Source organism: Elgaria multicarinata, chromosome 1 (assembly GCF_023053635.1).
Source record: "Elgaria multicarinata webbii isolate HBS135686 ecotype San Diego chromosome 1, rElgMul1.1.pri, whole genome shotgun sequence".
NCBI classification, from domain to species: domain Eukaryota; kingdom Metazoa; phylum Chordata; class Lepidosauria; order Squamata; family Anguidae; genus Elgaria; species Elgaria multicarinata.
This window is the reverse complement of record NC_086171.1, coordinates 167775977-167795282: the sequence shown is the minus strand read 5'-3', so window position 1 is coordinate 167795282 and position 19306 is coordinate 167775977. Positions and strand designations below refer to the sequence as shown.

General features: G+C 45.1%; 1 protein-coding gene across 2 annotated transcripts in view; it reads right to left on the bottom strand.

Annotated features, from left to right (window-relative positions):
• Nucleotides 1-19306, bottom strand: part of MFSD4A (major facilitator superfamily domain containing 4A) — a 60369-nt gene that overhangs the window by 8220 nt on the left and 32843 nt on the right. For both annotated transcript variants that reach the window (XM_063142706.1, XM_063142697.1), the window contains exons 4-9: nt 10112-10280; nt 7629-7744; nt 6616-6789; nt 3214-3361; nt 1514-1584; nt 248-368 (exon numbers count right to left, since the gene is read on the bottom strand). In XM_063142706.1, coding sequence (XP_062998776.1) covers nt 248-368; nt 1514-1584; nt 3214-3361; nt 6616-6789; nt 7629-7744; nt 10112-10280 — 799 coding nt within the window. The remainder of the gene's footprint in view (nt 1-247; nt 369-1513; nt 1585-3213; nt 3362-6615; nt 6790-7628; nt 7745-10111; nt 10281-19306) is intronic.

Here is a 19306-nt window from a genome sequence, read left to right as displayed (position 1 = left end):
TGAAAACGAAGTGAAATATACTTCACTTCCAAAAGTAAGGAAAGTCAATGGGGGTGTGGCTGCTGGAGCATTGTAGGCCCATCTGAGCAGGAAGAAGGGACAGGAAGCAGCTGCAAAATAAACACTTCCTTGCATTTTTTAAACTCCAAACTCCCCCTGCTTGCTTTGCACTAACGTATACCGCCCCACCCTCTTCCTTTCTTTTCAGGAGTGCGAGGGGGTGGGGGAACAGGCTGGCAGTTCTTACCTGACTGGGGCTGAGGGTGCATCCTGTGGAAAAATAGAAGGAAGATATAGAAAGTAAAGGCCAAGGCTCCAAAGATGGTTCCACAGACCAGGAAACTGTAACTGCCCTGATCATGAATGATCTGTCACAGAAAAACACACACATGAAGTTTAGATTCCATAGCTTCAGTACAGCCTCAAAAGAATAATGAGAGCAACACACTGCTTTGATATGTCTGGGAGCCAGAGGAATAACGACGTCAAACCGCTCCATTAGTGCTGACTCGGGTAATATAGGATCCATTTCCCCGTGGGCTGCTGAGCCAGATTGTCTGACCTTTGGGGAAAGCGGCAAATGCCATCTGTTTCCCTGGGGTTTCTACCTGCACTCTCCTAGCGGGGGAGAGTTCCAGTTCCAGAAATGTACTAGCTTTTGATTATAAGTGTGCCTTAAGCCAACTCCTCTTATAAACTGATGTGGTTTAATTAGAGAATTCCCCCCCAACACCCCCAGAACATTGAATCTTTGTTCTCTCAGGAAAGTTGCATCAGTTATGCTTATATTTCTTACATTCTTAATCTGCCTTTCCTCCTAGGATCTCCAGGCAATGTACTCTGCTCTCCACACACTCAAGTTTTCTCCTCACAACAACCCTGTTGGGTAGGTCAGGCTGTGAGAGGGTGGCCCCAGGTCACCCAGTAATCTTCATGGTTGAGTGGGGCTTTGAACCAGGGTTGCCCAGCTCCTAGGGCCGCAGTCTAACCACTAAACCACACTGATCTGCGAGCTTAAAAGGAAGCAACACAGGGAATGATGCCAGCCATTGACCTACGCTGCAGGCTAGACGGCAGTAGGATACCTGCAGGATCCAGGCTTCTGACATCTGAACTGGCAGCAGCACATCATCTGACATCAGCATGCTAGAACTCAGCGGTGGAGCACTCGCTTTGCATGCAGAAGGTCCCAGGTTCAATCCCTGGCATCTCCCGTCTGAAATCCTGGAGAGCTGCTGCCAGCCAGTGTCGACATGCCTTCCTTAACCTGGTGCCCTCAAGGTGTCTTGGACTTCAACTCCCATCATCCCCAGCTATTATGGCCAATGGACCAAACATCTGGGGGAGTCAGGTGTAGACAATACTGAGCTAGATAGACCAATGGTCTGACTTATTTAGGATCTAGTTTCTGGAAGGTGGTCGTGCGAATCTGTTGTAAGCCATGACAGGCTGGGCATGCAATTCAAGACAGCTTCTGCCTAACGCTAGGTTTGTGCTCATCTTGTACACTTACCGACCCCACCAGTAACTGCAGAACCATCTCTCCAACTCCTGCTCCGGTCACCAACACAGTCGTGGCACATCCTGGAATAAAAATGGCAGACGTTACATGCCTGGCTTTCCATTTTAAGCAAGCAGATGATATGAAGACAGCTCGAACACAGCAGCATAGGCATGTCCCATCTTTAAAAGCTTCCTTCCCATCAGAATAAATTTCTCCTGGGAATGCAACAAAACCAGGGGAGCAGAAGAGGGCGTTTGGATTCAGATAGGAGAGTTTTAAGAATGATGCCCCATTCTTCCCATGCTATGGGCCAAGATGGCCATGCTTCTATAATTTATTTACTGGAAATTCTACCTAGGTCTGGGTGAGGAAAAACTCCAGGACATGCACTTCATTTGCCTGAGAGGAGAAAAGTAATTTTGAGCAAGTCAGTGACTTCTTTGAGTTCTCCCCTCTAAACACGTTACAGCTTGTCACCTAGGTGGGACCAATCTTGGCCAGGCAAAATAGCCAAGTCCGCTGCAGAGTCCAAATCCAAAAATGTTCATTCAAGTTCAACAGAAGGAAATGGGAGAAATGAGTAGCAAAGAAACCAAGCAAAAGAATTTTAAACAATCCTGTCCTAGACAAACGTACAGAGGACGAGCAATTTACTTGCCCAAAGCAAGAGTCCCTTTGCAGAGGTTCCACGAGACAGAAAGATGAACCCATCTAAATTTATCTCCTTCGGATCTAGGGGGAGGGGCCACCAAACAGATTTGCGCCAGGTGGGCCTCTCTGGTTGGTCACATAGGCAGGAGATTCTTGATTAACGTATCTTTACACATAGAAGTAGAGATGGCAGGTGAGAGCAAAGGGAATGATTTTCATCCCTTCCTGCGAAACTGATTTTGGGTGCTTGGCTGTGTGCTTGGCCCCATGACTAGTGAGTTCCTGGAGAACAAAGTCCATTGTTCAGGGGTCCCCTAACCTTTTTGGATTGGTGGGAACATTTGGAGAGATTATTGTGGGTGCACTCACAAAATGGCTGCTGTGGCAAGGCATGGTGAGTCCCCAAATACCCATTTCTCAGAAGGAAAACTGATGAGGCTCAGAGGCAATACCTTGGCCAGGAAATGGAATACGAGGCAGAGATGGGGGCTGAGCCCCCAAATGCCAAATCACATATTTTCCACCACAAAACACGAAGAGAATACCCATTTCACAGCATGCGAACTAGTAGTGCTCAGAGAAACACACACACACCTACCTCCACCAAAAAAGGCAGACAAGCAAACTAACACAGACGAGATGCTCCCTACGCCCCCTGCAATTCACCTTTTCCTTTTTTTCTCAGACGGTAGACTTCCGCCATTTTTATTATCAAAGAATGTCTCTGGGGCTCACATCTGGAGCCCAGAGGCATTCTTAGGAATACACATGGTGGTGGAAGCCAGCATTTTGCTTTACTGCCATCCAGCCTCCAAGTAATTATATATATATTCTAAATAGAAGTAAAAAATCAGGATGGTCGGAAAGCCTGGCAGGATCCCAGAGAGGTGCCCAAGGGCACCATGTTGGAGACCCCAGCTGTAGAGCCAGGAGCCAGGAAGAAACTTAACTTGCGAAGTAAATATAAACCCTCCACTTAAAGGTCTCTGCTTTGCTTTTGTAACTGTGGCTGTTCTTTTCCAGCAGGAAAGAAATACACCTGTAGAGATCTGATTTACCTTTGTACTGGAGGATGTCTTCGGTGTAGGCCAGCACACTGGGGAAAGTGCTGCTGAGGAATAAGCCAAGTGAAGCAGTTCCCACAAACAAAAAGACAATGCTGTAGGAAAAGATCAGGAGCAGGAAGAACGTTATGAGCACTCCAACCTGCAATGACATAAAGAGAAGGGGGGGGAATGAATACGTATAATCAAAACGTTCTGGGCTTGGTTAAAAAGGAGGAGCAACAATTAAATTGAAGAAGAAACAGATTGAGAAAAAATGGCCAGGTGAGTTTTCCCGCGGGATAGCAAATGATTCACATGCTTGAGCATCACTGAGTATTACGTCTCCCAATGACATGCAGGTGAACATGTAAACTGCCACAGAAAAACACTGGGTTAGATCTAGACTTTGCCATGGTTAGAAGAGACTCATCAAAATCAGTGCACCAAGTTAGTCATGTCTCCCATTGATTTCAATGGGTCTGTCCAGACGTAGCATGGCTACGTCTGGATCCAACCCATTTTGTTCGAGATAAGAAAACTCTGTGGGTGGGTGTTCTGTGCAGAATTTTATTTTATTTATTTATTCAGTTTACATCCTGCCTATATTCAAAATACTCTAGAATGTTTCATACATGAAAACCACTGCTTGATGATGCTACAGTGTGCGGGATATTGAAATTTGCCTTGGCTGACATGCACAACCTTCAAGTCCAATTAGCTATCACATTCCCTGGCAGATGTATAAGCCGGAATAAAAAGGCAACTTCTTTTACTAAACAGCAACTCTGCATTTCAATAGATCACATTTGAAAACTAACACAGAATCCAGCCAATAGCTGCTTTTTTGAAGACCATTTCCACCTAAGGGTATTTTTTGTGCTACTGGCTAAAAATGGCCATGTAGTGACTGCATGTTCCCATGACCAAGCAGGCTAAGGCTTTTAATGGTAGGCAACCAGCAAACAGAGGCCCTTTCTACACCTAAGGATTATCCCAGGCAAATAGAGGGATCATCCCTGCCTGCTCCCGGGATCCCCTGTGTGTCATTTAGATGCACAGGGATGATGCCAGGACGATCCTGGGGGGAAAGGCAGGTGTAGAAACGGCCAGAGCCTAATGTTTATCTTCATATAAAAGGTTAGATAAAATGTCTTCCCATACTCAGGGTTGGATCCAGACTTAGCCGTGCTCAGAGTAGGCATACTGAAATCAATGGGACAAGTTAGTCATATCTAAATTTCATTGATTTCAATAGGTCTGCTCTAAACATAACTCAGTCTTGATCCAATCCAATCTGGCTTGGGAACTTGGATGTCAAATCTCAAGAATCAGAAGCCAGCAAAGTGCATCCTGACACTGAGGAGCCTTCACAAGATTTGCCGTCACTTGCCCATGCAGACGACAAGTAATGGCTAAGTGCTTAGTGCATGCCCCCCTTCAAAACCGCCCTCTCAATTTGTCCCCAAGCATTTAATCCAAGGGCACTCTGATCCTAGGAGTGAAGTCATACATGATCATTGTGATTGTCTAGCAGTCATCTTTTACAACCCTACAGAAAGCCTCCAACTGTAGAGAGCCAATAACCTTCTAATGAACAGGAGAAATTTGGGAAGAATTGCAGGTCAATGAAATTTAAGTCTCTTTTTTAAAAAGATTTGCATGAAGGCATGTATGTGCATAAGTCCTGCCTTAAGGCACCTAACTAAGGTCTAATTTGAACTCAACCTTCTTCAAGGAAATGGGCGGAGTTACTCCTGCTTGTCCACATCTCCCCAAAGAGAGCAGCAGCCAGTTCATCATCCAGGGCTCCACCGGGCTTCCCCTGCCAACTGAAGTGTGGCAGGTGTCTCTAAAGAGCATGGCCTTCCCAGTTGTGGCACCAACCTTGTGAAATGCTGTCCCTAGAGAAACTCACCTGGCCCCAATACGGAACATGATCAGACATCAAGTTAAGATCTGCCTTCTTAGGGAGACCTCTGGCATGGTCTAAGCATTGCAAGTTGTTAATTTCCGCCCCTTCTTTCCCCCCATTTATTCTATCAGTACATTTATATACCACACTTTCACTGAATGGCCAATCTGCACCCAACCCATCATTATTATTGGGTTGGATCCAGGATGTGCATTCTGCAAGAGTGAGGGCTTTGCTCACAGAAGGTTCCTCCACCTAAATTTGGGGGGGAACCCCCCACCCACACCACAGTTCACTCAATTCAAGAGGATCTTCTGACTCCATGTAGCATTTTCAGGGGAAGGAGGGGGCAGGGAAGCCCACTTCCACCAATGCAGTTGATCCAGCGTAACTCTGGATCCAGCCCATTTTCTGTAGTTTGACTTTACAGTTGCATTCTTGTTTCATTCATATTATAAGCTGTTCTCATTTCTACTTGAATGACAGCAGGATATTTTTAATTTTTTTAAACGAATATTGAATGGCTTTTAGGAAAAGGCTATAACTGACTGATAGACTGGTAGAACGTGCCTATACTACAAACGCAAACTTTTCTTTCTAAGTAAGAACTGTCATAACAACTCCCAACAAGCCCCCCAGGAATGAAAGGCTTGTGAGGAACCACAACAGCTTTATTAAAGGATTCCCAGCTCCCACATTAAAACTACAACCCCCAGGATGCCTTGAAGGGAAGTCATGTCAGTCTAACCAGTGGTCGCAAGAATCTCTACCCAGGATGCACTCTTGCTTCTAAATGAAGTTGCCAATTGCTGGTTAGATCAGTGTTATGGGCCTGCCTGGTAGTGCAGGAGTAGAGAGAGGGAAAAAACACCAAAATACTGGTACTGAGAAGAGAGAAAAACTCTGGAGTTCGATGAAGAAAATAAATGGTTTTAATAGTTTTCTTTCAAAAAATAATCCAACGATTAAAACAATAGTAAAAATCGTGTATTGAGAGCTCAACGTTTCGGACCCGAAGTGGTCCTTCCTCAGGAGCCGTGTGTGGAGATCACGTCCATCTATTTACATGTTAAAGGCAGGAGGAAAGCTCTTAAAGTCTTCTCTGTTGTGCCGTAGTGTCGACGCCTTCATTATGTGAACGTGTATAACTTTCTACACATAACGAAGGCGTCGACACTATGGCGCAACAGAGAAGACTTTAAGAGCTTTTCTTTTGCCAAATAGATGGAAGTGATCTCCACACACGGTTCCTGAGGAAGGACCACTTCGGGTCCGAAACGTTGAGCTCTCAATACACGATTTTTACTATTGTTTAAATGGTTGGATTATTTTTTGAAAGAAAACTATTAAAACCATTTATTTTCTCCATCGAACTCCAGAGTTTCTCTCTCTTCTCAGTACCTGCCTGGTAGTGCAGCCAGAAAGTGCTGCGACCAGAACCCGCTTTCTCAACCATCTCAGCTGTCTTAAAAGGAAGGGAGAAGATAAAGATTTGGCCGTACCACATTGATGAAAACCATAGTTGCTGGCTTCATTCTGTATGACACAGGGATGGAGATGAGCCTGCCCAGTGTGATGAAACCCCAGAAGAGACTGGGCAGATAGCCAGCCACTTTATGTCCCACTGAAAGCGGTTCCTCCACGGCATAGCTGTACACAAAACCAGAGTACTCGCCCTGAAGGAGAGAGAGAACACACCGCATTAGAGCCACACTTGCACGGGCCTTTAGCTCCATCCCACGTACCTGTTTCCCTCAAATTATCCCCTACAGTGCTAAGCTGTCGCCGTTGTTGTTCTTGATACCGGGCGGCTAGATCCTTTGCATACCAGGAAATGGGTTTAAGGGGGGGAAATGTAAAAAAAACAAAACATAAAAAATCAACGGATGACCCAATCTGATTCAAATTTGGTATGATTAAAGCTCTCCTTAATATCTATTACTGTGCCAATTTTGATGTCTCTATCTTTAAAGCTTAAGCAGATGTAAGCATTTGTTTATTTTTTCTTTAAATCCTGCTCCTGCCGCTCGGATGAGAAGCTCAAAAACTAGTATCAAAATATGGTGAGTCTTTTGCTTTTATAGCACAATTAAAGAAGGATGCATGGGAGTGCTTCACAGTCAAAGCAGATTCTAAGCTGGAAAACTTTGGAGTCCTTTGCACACAATTCGCAGTGATTGCACAGTATAACGCTGGTGTGATAAAGCTCCTTGTCTCTTGCGCTGTTAAGGGTGGCCTTCAACATGTAGTACTTATTCACTTGTTCCTTCATTCCATCAATTTATTAATCATTACAATAGTTCTCCGGGCAATGTAGAAAAAATTAATATCAATTAAAATGGCAATCTCCACACAAATCTTTTGTAAATGGCTGCACGAGATTAAAACAAGTATTTAAACAGAAGCAAAGACTCCCCCGCCAATGTAAGAGCCATCAATTAATGCACTTGTTCCGCTCACTCGAGGGCCCCCCGAGTTGTGGATCCGACCCAATTCCTCTGCCGCTTGCTCTTACCAGGATCCCATCTGTCATGAAAAGGAGAAGGGCTCCAGTCACATGAACAGCAAAGTAAGAGCAGGGAGCTCCTCTGAAGTTCTTGCTTTGGCAGCATCCAAAGAGGTCATCATGCCCTGGGTGGAGAAAACAATACCACATAAGCACAGGGCAAACTTCCATGGCTAGCTAGGATCCCCTCTCTATGTGCAGCACAGGTTTAGCAATAACATGAATTTTACGACTACAGTATCTTTGGTAGTTTGTCTTTGAAACATTCTGCAGGGCTCATCTGGTACAAGAAAAAAAAGGAAGAGTTATTGTCACTTCCGCATCCCACATTTTGAAGGCTTGAAAACATGGCACTGTTGTTAAAGAGATGGACTTCCTCCCTTGTTCACTCTGCAACTCTGCTGCCAATCTCTCATGACCAGAGATGAGAGAGAGAGAGAGAGACTGACTTGGAACAATATTATAGAAGCATGAAAGTAAAGGAGCAAACACTGAAATGAAAGGACGTATTTGCTTTAGGAGGGCTGGCTGACAATCTATTGCTGGCACCTCAACTTCTTGAGCGTTATCACACAGGGGGAAATTGTCTTTGCTTGCTGTTGCTTCTCCGCCCACACATTTGTCTCTCATTACTTTCTCTTTTGAAAGAGGAAGTAAACAATGTGCACATGGTCCATTCAGTGGGCCGTTTTGATCCCGCTGCTTCTCCTGCACACAGCGGGAGATAGCAGCAACTTCTGTCTTTAAAATAAATCGGACTTACTTGCGGGGAGGGGTTTGTGGTGCGAAGAAAGTTAGAAGGAGCAGGAGGTGCACAGGAGGCAGACAACATCGTGAGAGGGAAAATCTGTGAGTGTCCACTAACGAGCATGCAATAAAACGTTAGTCTGATGGAGCTCCTTGCCTACAGAATAAAGCACTTCTTCGCTTAGTTCAGACATGAGGAACCCTTTTCAACCCCAAAGGTTACATTCCCTTGTGGGTAACCAATGACCCATGCCAGCAATGAGTGGGACCAAAGCCACACACAACCCACCACCCAATACACATAGAAACACGTGCATGAAGATGCCTCCCAATGCAGCAAATAGGATTTTTAAAAGCCTCCTGTTAGAAGCAGCAGGAGGCTTTTTTCAAGCCTAATTATTCCTAAATATTTCAAATGCTAGGAAGGTGTGCACACAGGTGTGCGCAAGAGTCAGGAGTGGGTGGGTGAGGTTAGGTCTGAATGAAGAGACATCTGACATACAGTGATTTCACACATAATTAATTTTGGCTAGCAGTTTAGGAGCACTGTTTCCTTGTTGCACTCCTGGGAAGCTTCCCTGAAGCATTTGGCTGGATGTCACTGGAAACAGAATGTTCACTAGATGGACCTTTGGACTTAAATGGATCCTGCAGGAGGTTACCATATCATATTGCCTGGGTCTTTGCACTCTTTCCAGCACGTGGGTTGTGCCATCCATGTTGGTGCCACAGTTTTCCCAGTTTGCCAGATGCACTAAAGGGAATTGGCACATGCTGTCCTCAGTTGCTGCGTGGCTTGTGGGATCTGAGTCAGAGATGCCACAAAACACGCACGCATGCACATACACACAGAATCACAACTGCATGACAGGAACTGGCATGAATATGAAATGCCTGGCATTCTTGGTGTGTACATACAAATGCACTTACAGTATTGCTTGTATGTGCTTTTGCTGCAGCAAAACCACCAAATAAATATATGTCTTTAGGAGACACACAGAAGTTGCATCTGACAAGGCTCCAGTAATAACTTCCCTGGCACGTACTGACTACTTTTCATCTTCAGACCACTCTGTGCAAGATGATAATTGCCCTCCTTTTACTCATGGGGGTTATCATAACACCGGGAAACAGACACTTTTGTCTAGAGGAAATGCCATTCATATTTGGAGGCCAAAGTGAGTACAAAGCATCATTGTCAACTGGCAAAAGGGTCTATAGAAACTGACACAAATGGCAGCACTAAATGTCCTTACAGGAGACCTATTGAAATTACAGCTGAGCTCCTACTATGTTATGAGCTGAGTATACCTGCCCAGAGAATTCAGAGTCTGCAGAGCTAATATTAACAGAAGCTAAGGACAAACAGGATTAATGGGATCAACGTATTTGGATTGGTTTGGCTTCCACTCACACATACGTGGAAGGTTCTGGGGTTCCCACTGGAACTACAGAGATGATACAATGATGAGGCGGTTAAGCTAAGCTTGGAGGACCTTTGTTGAGTTTCCTAAACACTATTTGTAAGGAAGCTTTGAGCAACCACTTGGTCACATACATTTTATAAGATAGTTAAGACTTTCTGAAGTTCAACGTCTGTATTCATTCAAGTTAACTCCAACCACTCAGCAAGTGGGTTTTTTTTTTTTTTTGTAGGAAATAAGTGCTACCTCTCACCCCACAATCTCTCTCCCCCATCATTCAGCAGCACAGTGTATTGGTGCAACTAGCATGGCAGCTCTCACCTGTTTCTGCCTGAATTTTTGGCGAGGAAGTTGAAGAATCATCCCTGTCGGCTATCCGTGTTTCCAGCGCCAGTTCATCGGCAGGCAGCAGTGGGGGGCTGCTGTGCTGGCAACATGGCACCAGCCTTTCCTTGTAGAGCAAAAGGAACACTGCAATGGGGACAGGCAGCTGGAGAACAACACAGAAGAAGCAAGTCAGCCAGGCACAGGTTGTGTCTTTTTACAGCCTTCATATTATAGATTGGTACCTGTTCTCCCACTAGATGGCGCTGTTCCATTAGTTCAGGTGTGTTGGGGTTGCGTGTTTTTTTTTTGTGTGTGTGCTCTTAGGCATTGCTCGTCCTCACTATGTCACTTCTTGCCAGCCTGTCATAGGAGGAAGGGGCACAGGTTGGGTGATCACATGCCTCCCCAGTCTTTAACAGTTGTGTTGAAGGGGGAATTTCAGCAGTTGCAGCTTTGCCTACAAGGATGTGAAAATCAGCACCTGATGAATTTCCCTCTTCTTCAGAACTTTTTTTTAAAAAAGGAACAGACCACTCTGTATAGGGGAGGCTGGTACCTTTTTAAAAACCAGAAGCAATGTGGTATGGGAGAACCAGCACACCCAATGCTCCTGCGACAGTGCAGGTACCAACACAGCAGTTGCATTTCTCACTGCATTCATCCAGCGGCACAGATGTGAGCCATGGGCACATGAGCATAAATGTATCCGAATGTGTCAACAATGCTGCATTTATGCAGGTGCGACAGCTGTTTCTGCTGGGATGCAGGGCTCTCAACAAGCCAAGATGTAACACCCAACCTAGAATAGAAGACATTTTCCCAGAAAGACCTTCTTCCCCGCACCCACCCCCGCCAAATGGCGCATTCATTTTTATTGCCTGCATTGCCATGTGAACTATAAATATGCCACTTCTTGGTTGGGGAATGCACTGAAGTGCCCGCACTGGAATACAATGCCATTTCTCACTCGGCCAGCAGGTGGCAGGCTAGCACCACGGCCGACAGCAACATTGGTGTGTCCAAACAAAATTGCAAACCAAGTATGTTGTTGTTGTTGTTGTTGTTGTTGTTATTGTTATTATTATTATTATTATTATTATTATTATTTATTATATAGCACCATCAGTGTACATGGTGCTGTACAGAGTAAAACAGTAAATAGCAAGACCCTGCCGCATAGGCTTACAATCTAATAAAATCATAGTAAAACAATAAGGAGGGGAAGAGAATGCAAACAGGTACAGGGTAGGGTAAGCAGGCACAGGGTAGGGTAAAACTAACAGTAGAAAGTAACATTAGAAGTCTGCACAACATCAAGTTTTAAAAGCTTTAGGAAAAAGAAAAGTTTTTAGTTGAGCTTTAAAAGCTGCGGTTGAACTTGTAGTTCTCAAATGTTCTGGAAGAGCGTTCCAGGCGTAAGGGGCAGCAGACGAAAATGGACGAAGCTGAGCAAGGGAAGTAGAGGCCCTTGGGCAGGCGAGAAACATGGCATCAGAGGAGCGAAGAGCATGAGCGGGGCAATAGTGTGAGATGAGAGAGGAGAGATAGGAAGGAGCTAGACCGTGAAAAGCTTTGAAGGTTAACAGGAGAAGTTTATATTGGATTCTGAAGTGAATTGGAAGCCAATGAAGAGATTTCAGAAGCGGAGTAACATGGTCGGAGCGGCGAGCCAAGAAGATGATCTTAGCGGCAGAGTGGTGAACAGAAACCAATGGACTGATGTGAGAAGAAGGAAGGCCAGAGAGAAGAAGGTTGCAGTAGTCCAACCGTGAAATAACCAGTGCATGAACAAGCGTCTTGGCAGAAGAGACAGACAAAAATGATCGAATCCTGGCAATATTATACAGGAAAAATCGACAAGATTTAGCTACTGCCTCAATATGAGGAATAAAGGAGAGCGAGGAGTCGAAGATAAAGCCAAGGCTACAAGCTTCCTTGACCGGAGTAAGCGTAACATCATTGACAGTAAGAGAGAATGAGAGATGAGGAGAAGGTTTAGGAGGAAAAACAAGCAATTCAGTCTTTGCCATGTTAAGCTTCAAGCGACGATGAAGCAGCCAAGCTGAGATATCTGAAAGACATGCCGAGATACGATCGTGAACATCAGGAGAAAGTTCCGGAGATGACAGATATAGTTGTGTATCATCGGCTGCAACTAAGTCATGCCCCCCAATCTGGACAACCACTAACTTAAAGATCAGACGCTGAATCATAGAATCATGCAATAGTAGAGTTGGAAGGAGCCTATAAGGCCATCGAGTCCAACCCCCTGCTCAATGCAGGAATCCACCCTAAAGCATACGTGACAGATGGTTGTCCAGCTGCCTGTTTAAGGCCTATAGTGTGGGAGAGCCCACAACCTCCCTTGGTAACTGGTTCCACTATCCTAACAGTGAGGAAGTTTTTCCTGATGAACACCTCAGCCCTAGAAGGCTCACAGTCTTCTCTAGTAGTGCTTGTAGTACTGCATTCAGACATATTGGAGCAGCGCCCCCTAGTGGTCCTCTGATTTACTGACACAAAATATGAGTTTAAAACTCATATATTAAATGTTTTTGTTGTTTTTTCGTTCAGTCGTTTCCGACTCTTCGTGACTTCATGGACCAGCCCAAGCCAGAGCTTTCTGTCGGCTGTTGCAACCCCCAGCTTCCCCAAGGTCAAGTCTGTCACCTCCAGAATATCCTCCATCCATCTTGCCCTTGGTCGGCCCCTCTTCCTTTTGCCTTCCACTTTCCCTAGCATCAGCCTCTTCTCCAGGGTATCCTGTCTTCTACGCTGCCCTTTTTTTTTTAACCCTACTGGGATGTATTCCTTTGTGTGTGTGGTGCTGCACTATGTGAAAGGAACTAAGCAATGTTAATTGAAGCTGTCTTCCTCTTGCCCCATGAGAATGATGGTGGAAGCCAGGACATTCATCATAAAGGTCTGGTGGCTCAAAGTTTGTTTTCCCTCCGTCTGTGACTTAGGAGAGCTGTAACTCCACATTTCCTGGTTTTTGTTGGCTCAAGGTATTATTTCAAGGTATGGGGCATTCTCTCAATCTCTGTTCCCTTCTCTTCAACTGAATTCATTAAAAAGGCCTCCATTGTTCGCAGAACAATGGGAACAAGAACAGCCAGTTCAGTCCCAGGGAAGACGAAAAAAACGTTTCCCCCTCATAGTCAGAATCCTTCCGGAGGTCAGGACCAGCTTGCGCTAATGACAAGTTTGCTGTGAACGCGAGAGCCGCATAAGCAGATTTCACCGTCCACTTGGACAACGCGGGGCTAGGCAGGTAGAAGACAAGCATCCTGTGTTTGCCTGAATACCTCAGCCGGAGTTTCCCCTCTGTAAAGCAGGCATGGTGAGCTGCCTTGCTGAGTGTTGTGAAAATGAACGCTATGGATGGGAAAGTACTACCAAACATGAAGGCGGCACAGAAGATATCCCCCATCTACTTGCAATAGTTAAAACACCACTTCTTGTCACCAGTTTGGGTTCATTTAAAATCAATGACTTGCATGTGTCTAGGTTTTGAACTTTTGATAGCCATAGCTGTTTTGGAGGATAAGATCTTTCCATTTTAATTAAAAATTCTTGATTATTGCGACTTCTTGTGTTTAATCCAAGCTTTCTCCTTTCCATACAGCCAGGGTAGGAAGATCCTCTGGCTTACAGGATCTGCCTTGCTTTTTACTTGCATCCTGAGATTTACCAACCAACGCCAAGTGCAAAAGACCTGTACTTAGAATTAAAGAATTTAGACCCCATGAATTTGTTTTGAGCAGAGCACCAAAACTGAATGGAGCCCACAGCCCTTCTGCACAAAAATGCGGAACGACAGTACAATTTAGGGGGTCCTACTATTGGGAAGCAAGTGGGAGTCAGGTGTTGCCAAGCTGTACAGGGTGGTGGCTCAGGGGTAGAGCACCCACTTTGCATGTAGAAGCTCCCAGGTTCGATCCCTGGTATCTTACGGTACAGCAGGAAAAATTCCTGCCTGAAAGCCTGGAGAGCCTCAGCCGACTGGCTCAGTATAAGGCAATGTTCCCTATCTTCCAAATCTATTGCAGATCTACCTTCTGCCCACCCTGGCCAAGTGGCTCTTCTGTGTGCACATTTCACCTTCATTGGCAATGACTGGCAAATTGTCCTGGAAAAGTACTTTTTACTAAGTATTGTCGTGTATTTTAAACGTTTATGTTTTAATATTGTATTATTATTTTGTACATTTCTTTTCCTACGTTTAAAATGTATATGTATTGAATTTTGTAAGGCCGCCTTGAGGCCCAGTATTGGGCAAAAGGCGGGATCATCATCATCTGGATCCAAACATTCGCCCAGTTCAAGAGCCAAAAGAAGCAAATGTACCAAAATGATTAGAAGCTTTGTGACACCTTTTCTTCAGGCATCCCAACTAAAAATAATAAAAAACAAATTGGAGTGAGACACAGGGAGAAACAAAACGAACGAACAGCAGTGCACATCGTCAGCTTCGGACATTACAGCATCTGCAGCCCCCGCCTGTGATGCCTAACTGCCACTCACTTCTGGCTGAAGTGCTCTGCAGTAAAATTGAAATGAGAGCTTGTGCAGGAGACATTCACAAGGTGTGTACATACCTTCACAGCTAGCTAGACCACCTGCACCAACTCCTCTTCAGTCCATAGAGCAAGGAGCGCGAGGTGAGGCACTTGGACATCTGGCTATGCTGCAACGTCGGCAGCTGCTCTTGGAAAAGTGACCCTAATGTAAGTTTCCGTGCTTCAGCATGCTGTACCCAAACCCCGAACCTACACATTCCAGAAGTCCTGGAAGTGAATGTTTTTGCACACCACTCCCCAAAGTTAGGAAATCCAACTCAGAGCATTGGTCCTGGTCCGCTTTGACAACATTTTTACTTAAGCTAATTCACTACCAGGACTTCAGAAGCATCTACAAGGCCCCAAGATGCATTGAGCCCAGATAAGGTGCTGTTGAGGAAAAGGCATAGATGGGTTAAGTTGGAATTTAGTGATGATGCTAGCGGAGCCATGAGAATGAATGAGATCAAAGACCTGGTAAGCATGGCAGCCTACTTCTGTCTCTCTACGGGAGTCAGGTACTTATTTATTTATACGGTAAGAAACTGATATTTAATTATTTGTATGACTTCCTCACAAAACCATACCCAAAGCATTTCATAGCACAGAAGGATGTGATTTATTCCATTTCGATTCCACCCCGCCTCCAAGAACAGTGTATGTAGTTCTCCCTCTCTCATTTTATCCTTACAACCACCCTGCAAGGTAGGCTTGGCTGAGAGATAGTGACTGGCCTAAGGTGGCCATGGGACCTTTGTTAATGCATGGGGATTTGAACCTGGGTCTTCCCAGCCTTCGTCCAACAGTCTAAGCACTATACCACGTGAAGGGTAAGAAGCCTGTGGGTGAAGGCCAATTTTCAACCTGAACTGGAGGCAAAACAGAAACGACACACCTTTCAGTGGTATTTGCAGGAAGAGGCAGGCTGTTACTTCATCTAGCATGGGCTGTTGCAAGCAAAGAGGAAAAAATCTCTCTCTCTCTCTCTCTCTCTCACACACACACACACACAGAGGTGCATTGGCTTTTGAAGGGAATTTCTGAACCATTTTGGAGTGCAAGAATGCAGTGTGACATGTTGAGCTCAGGGATGGAGCTGGTTTTGAATATCAACACTCAGGCCTTGGACAAGGCATCCTAAAGTTACAAGAAAGCATGAGGTGTGTCTGTCTGAACATGTGTAGAGGGTTCTCCCCTCCCCACTGAATCATCACAACCCACACTCAAACTTCTGGGGTTAAGCAGGGTTTCTGCTTGGAGAAAAAGCTTCACTTAAAGCATCTCTTTTGAAAGGGGGTGTGTGTGATTCTCTTGTGGTACCTTAAAGACTCTGGCCCTTTCTACACCTAAGGATTATCCCAGGCAAATGGAGGGATCGTCCCTGCCTGCTCCCGGGATCGCCTGTGTGTCATTTGGATGCACGGGGATGAGCCAGGGACGATCCCGGGAAAAAGGCAGGTGTAGAAACGACCTAAGAGAACGAACCTTGTCGAACTACTGAATTAGTCATTCTGTGATCAAGTGAAATCTCTCTCCAAGTCCAGCCAAGTGTTTCATAGACGCAACTACACAAATCTCACCCTCCTCCGATTTCTGCTTGCGTTTTACCTTTTCTTTCTTTCTTTCTTTCTTTTTTAAAGGCTGAATGGTGCTGATGAGCCTATTTGGCTTCCACAGCCTGGTTCATCTGCCAAGATACACATGGGCAGGGCCAAGGCGGTTTATTACAGGGTCTCACGACTCGGCATGCTTGCTTTAGAGTGACATATTGAACCTCCCGGTATACTGTTTAATGAGAGGCCTTGGCACAGGGCTTGCTAGCAGACTGCGAGTCTAAATAAACAGCAAACTCAGGATCATTTCATGTGTGACTAAACGTTCAGCCTACAGCATTAAGCAGAGCTGGCCTTTGCAGGGATATAGCATCGGGGTGCTCAACCTGAGGCCCACGGGCCAAATCTGGCCTGCCTGGGGTCCCAATCTGGCCCTCCGGGATTCCACAGATCGCCTCGCCACACCCCCTTCCTCTGGCCTGCCCTCCCCCACGACTGCTGATCGTTGGGTGGTTCCCTGGGTTTTGAGCCATTTATCTCCATAGTAAAAGGTTGAAATGCCTCTTTGGAGGCTTAGTTACTGGCAGGAAGTGCTTTAGGGTACAATCCTGTGCCTGCTTAGACAGAAAAAAGCCCAACAACTCCCAGTGTTCCCAAGGTCAGCATGTTTATTCTGTCTAAACATGCATAGGGTTGGGCCTTTAAGCTAAAATATGCTGTATTTTGGGCCCCACCTCTTTTGCTTTCAGGACTGCCCACCACTCTAATGTGGCCCCCAAGAGCTTGGCCAAAACTGAATGAAGCCCTTAGACTGAAAGAGGTCCAACACTCCCCAACTCCAGCATATATGGAGAAGCTAATTAAAAGGTGGCTTTTTATGTGCCAGTCTACTCCAACTTGGTGGTACGCAGATGTATTGGACTACCATTCCTATCATCCTCAACCAATGTGCAGCCATGCTGGCTGGGAACAATGGTGCTGGAGTCCAACTTGGGTAGGATCAGGGCAGGAAGACTGCTCTATGCCTTTGCAGCAGAGAGTTCACATCAAAGGTTTCCCCTGCTCCTCTGGAAGTAGATTATTGTAACATTGTTGTTGTTATCTCTTTCCCGCTCATGGCAGTTTTTCTAGACAGACATGATGTGCATTGCCAAGTCATGCTGTCTTTTATAGTTTCAGGAATTTCCTGACAATTGAGCATGTTTTAATTATGCCTGCTTTCTGGATGTATTTTCTCGATGTATTTTGGTAGGCCCAGTTTCTGAAGGTTTTTTGTATATTTTTTTGATGTGATGCATAGCATAGCAACCTTTTCCTGTTGCCATAGTTCTTTGACGGGCAGTGGCGTATATTTCTCTCTCTTTTCTTCTTCCTCTTCAACAACATTTTTGTCATTCACTATTGCTATGTCGATGAAGTATGTATGTTTTTCTTTTTTGTCTATGACTGTTATTTCTGGTTGGTTGCAGGGTATTGTTTTGTCAGTATGAATTTTTCTGTCCCAGTATATTTTATGATCTGCATTTTCCAAGATTGTTTTGGGTGAGTATGCATATTATTATTGTTGTTGTTGTTGTTGTTGTTGTTGTTGTTGCATTTATATCCTGCCTTTTTTCCTCCAAGGAACCCAAGATGGTGTACATAATCCTCCTCCTCCATTTTATCCTCACAACAACCACCCTGTGAGGTGGGTTGGGCTGAGAATCTGTGACTGGCCCAAAGTCACCCAGTGAGCTTCCTGAGTGGGGACTAGAACCCGGATCGCCCGACTCCTGGTCCAACACTAGCCACTACACCACACATATCAAATTATGTTCTTTGTTATGACCTATGATCTGAACTGTTCAATCCGATCTGAAAAGTTAGTAGCATGCAAGTAGGAAGGCCTTTCCTCCTCTAACCACGAGCACAGCTGCTTCGTGCACAAGGGAAGGTAGATTCCCAAAACAGCTTTCCCCACAAGCTGCCCTTCTACGTCTGGCCACATCAGAGCTCCCACAAATTCCCACATCTACCACTGGTTCAAGATTTAAACACACCAGTTGCATTTGGCTGTGCGCCTTGGACATGATAACAACAATGGATGTGAGAAGCTAAGCGCTGAACTTAAGGGTGTTTCCATTTGGGTAGATGGTTTTCAAGCAATTAAGGGGACTTCCAAACAAAGCTTTTATGGCACCATTGCCCCGTCTCAGTCACAGAATTTTTTTGAGGGGGGTGGGTTTCCAAACAAAGATATTCTCCACTCACAAACCTCCCGTTTTCTCACTGCTTCTTCCAGGTTCCGTTAAGACGGGACCAAACAGCTGCACAATACCTTTTAGCCCTAAGACCCCTCCATATGGAAGCACCCAAGAGCGGAAGTGGTGCATCTGAAATTGCAACTCCCATCCCAAGATCTGCTCTGGTGCTTTTAACAGCAACCTGCCTACTGCCGACTCTGAAAGATCTTTACTTGATGACTCTCTAGATGTCAGGAAGCTATTGAAAGAACATGATGAAGGCCAATAAAAACAGCTTTGCACCTCCAGTTAAATCCCATGGCCCACTGTTCTTTGTTTCTGGTTTACTGCTTTCTCCACATGCTGGCTTAAAATAAAAAGGTTACGCCTCGTAACACAGGTACAAATATTTCTTCATTTGTCTGAACAGAAGCATCAAAATCACTCTTGTTCCCAATCTCTCTTTCCTTCCACTTAAAAAGTCATGTTCCCATTTCAAGGTCCCGCTACTTGTGTTTTGGAGAACACTTGCCAGTACATTCTACTTGAATTATTAGGGCATTTCTGAGTGCACTTGCACAAATTCACCATTATTTTACCCAAGCCAACCTCCAGCCTGCAATTATGCAGGCGAAATGCACAATACTCAGTCCCAAGCCAGCTATAGAGAAAAATGAAATGAAACATGACGAACATATTGACCTATGGCTCCTCTAAACGAGTGATTCATTGTACGCTTGGGATTGGCCACTCATGGAAGTTTTAAGGGTCGATTTCATGATGTCACCAACAACTCTTCCAGAGTCCTCCAAAAATCCTGGATAAAAAGAACCACTTTTAAAGTGATAATAG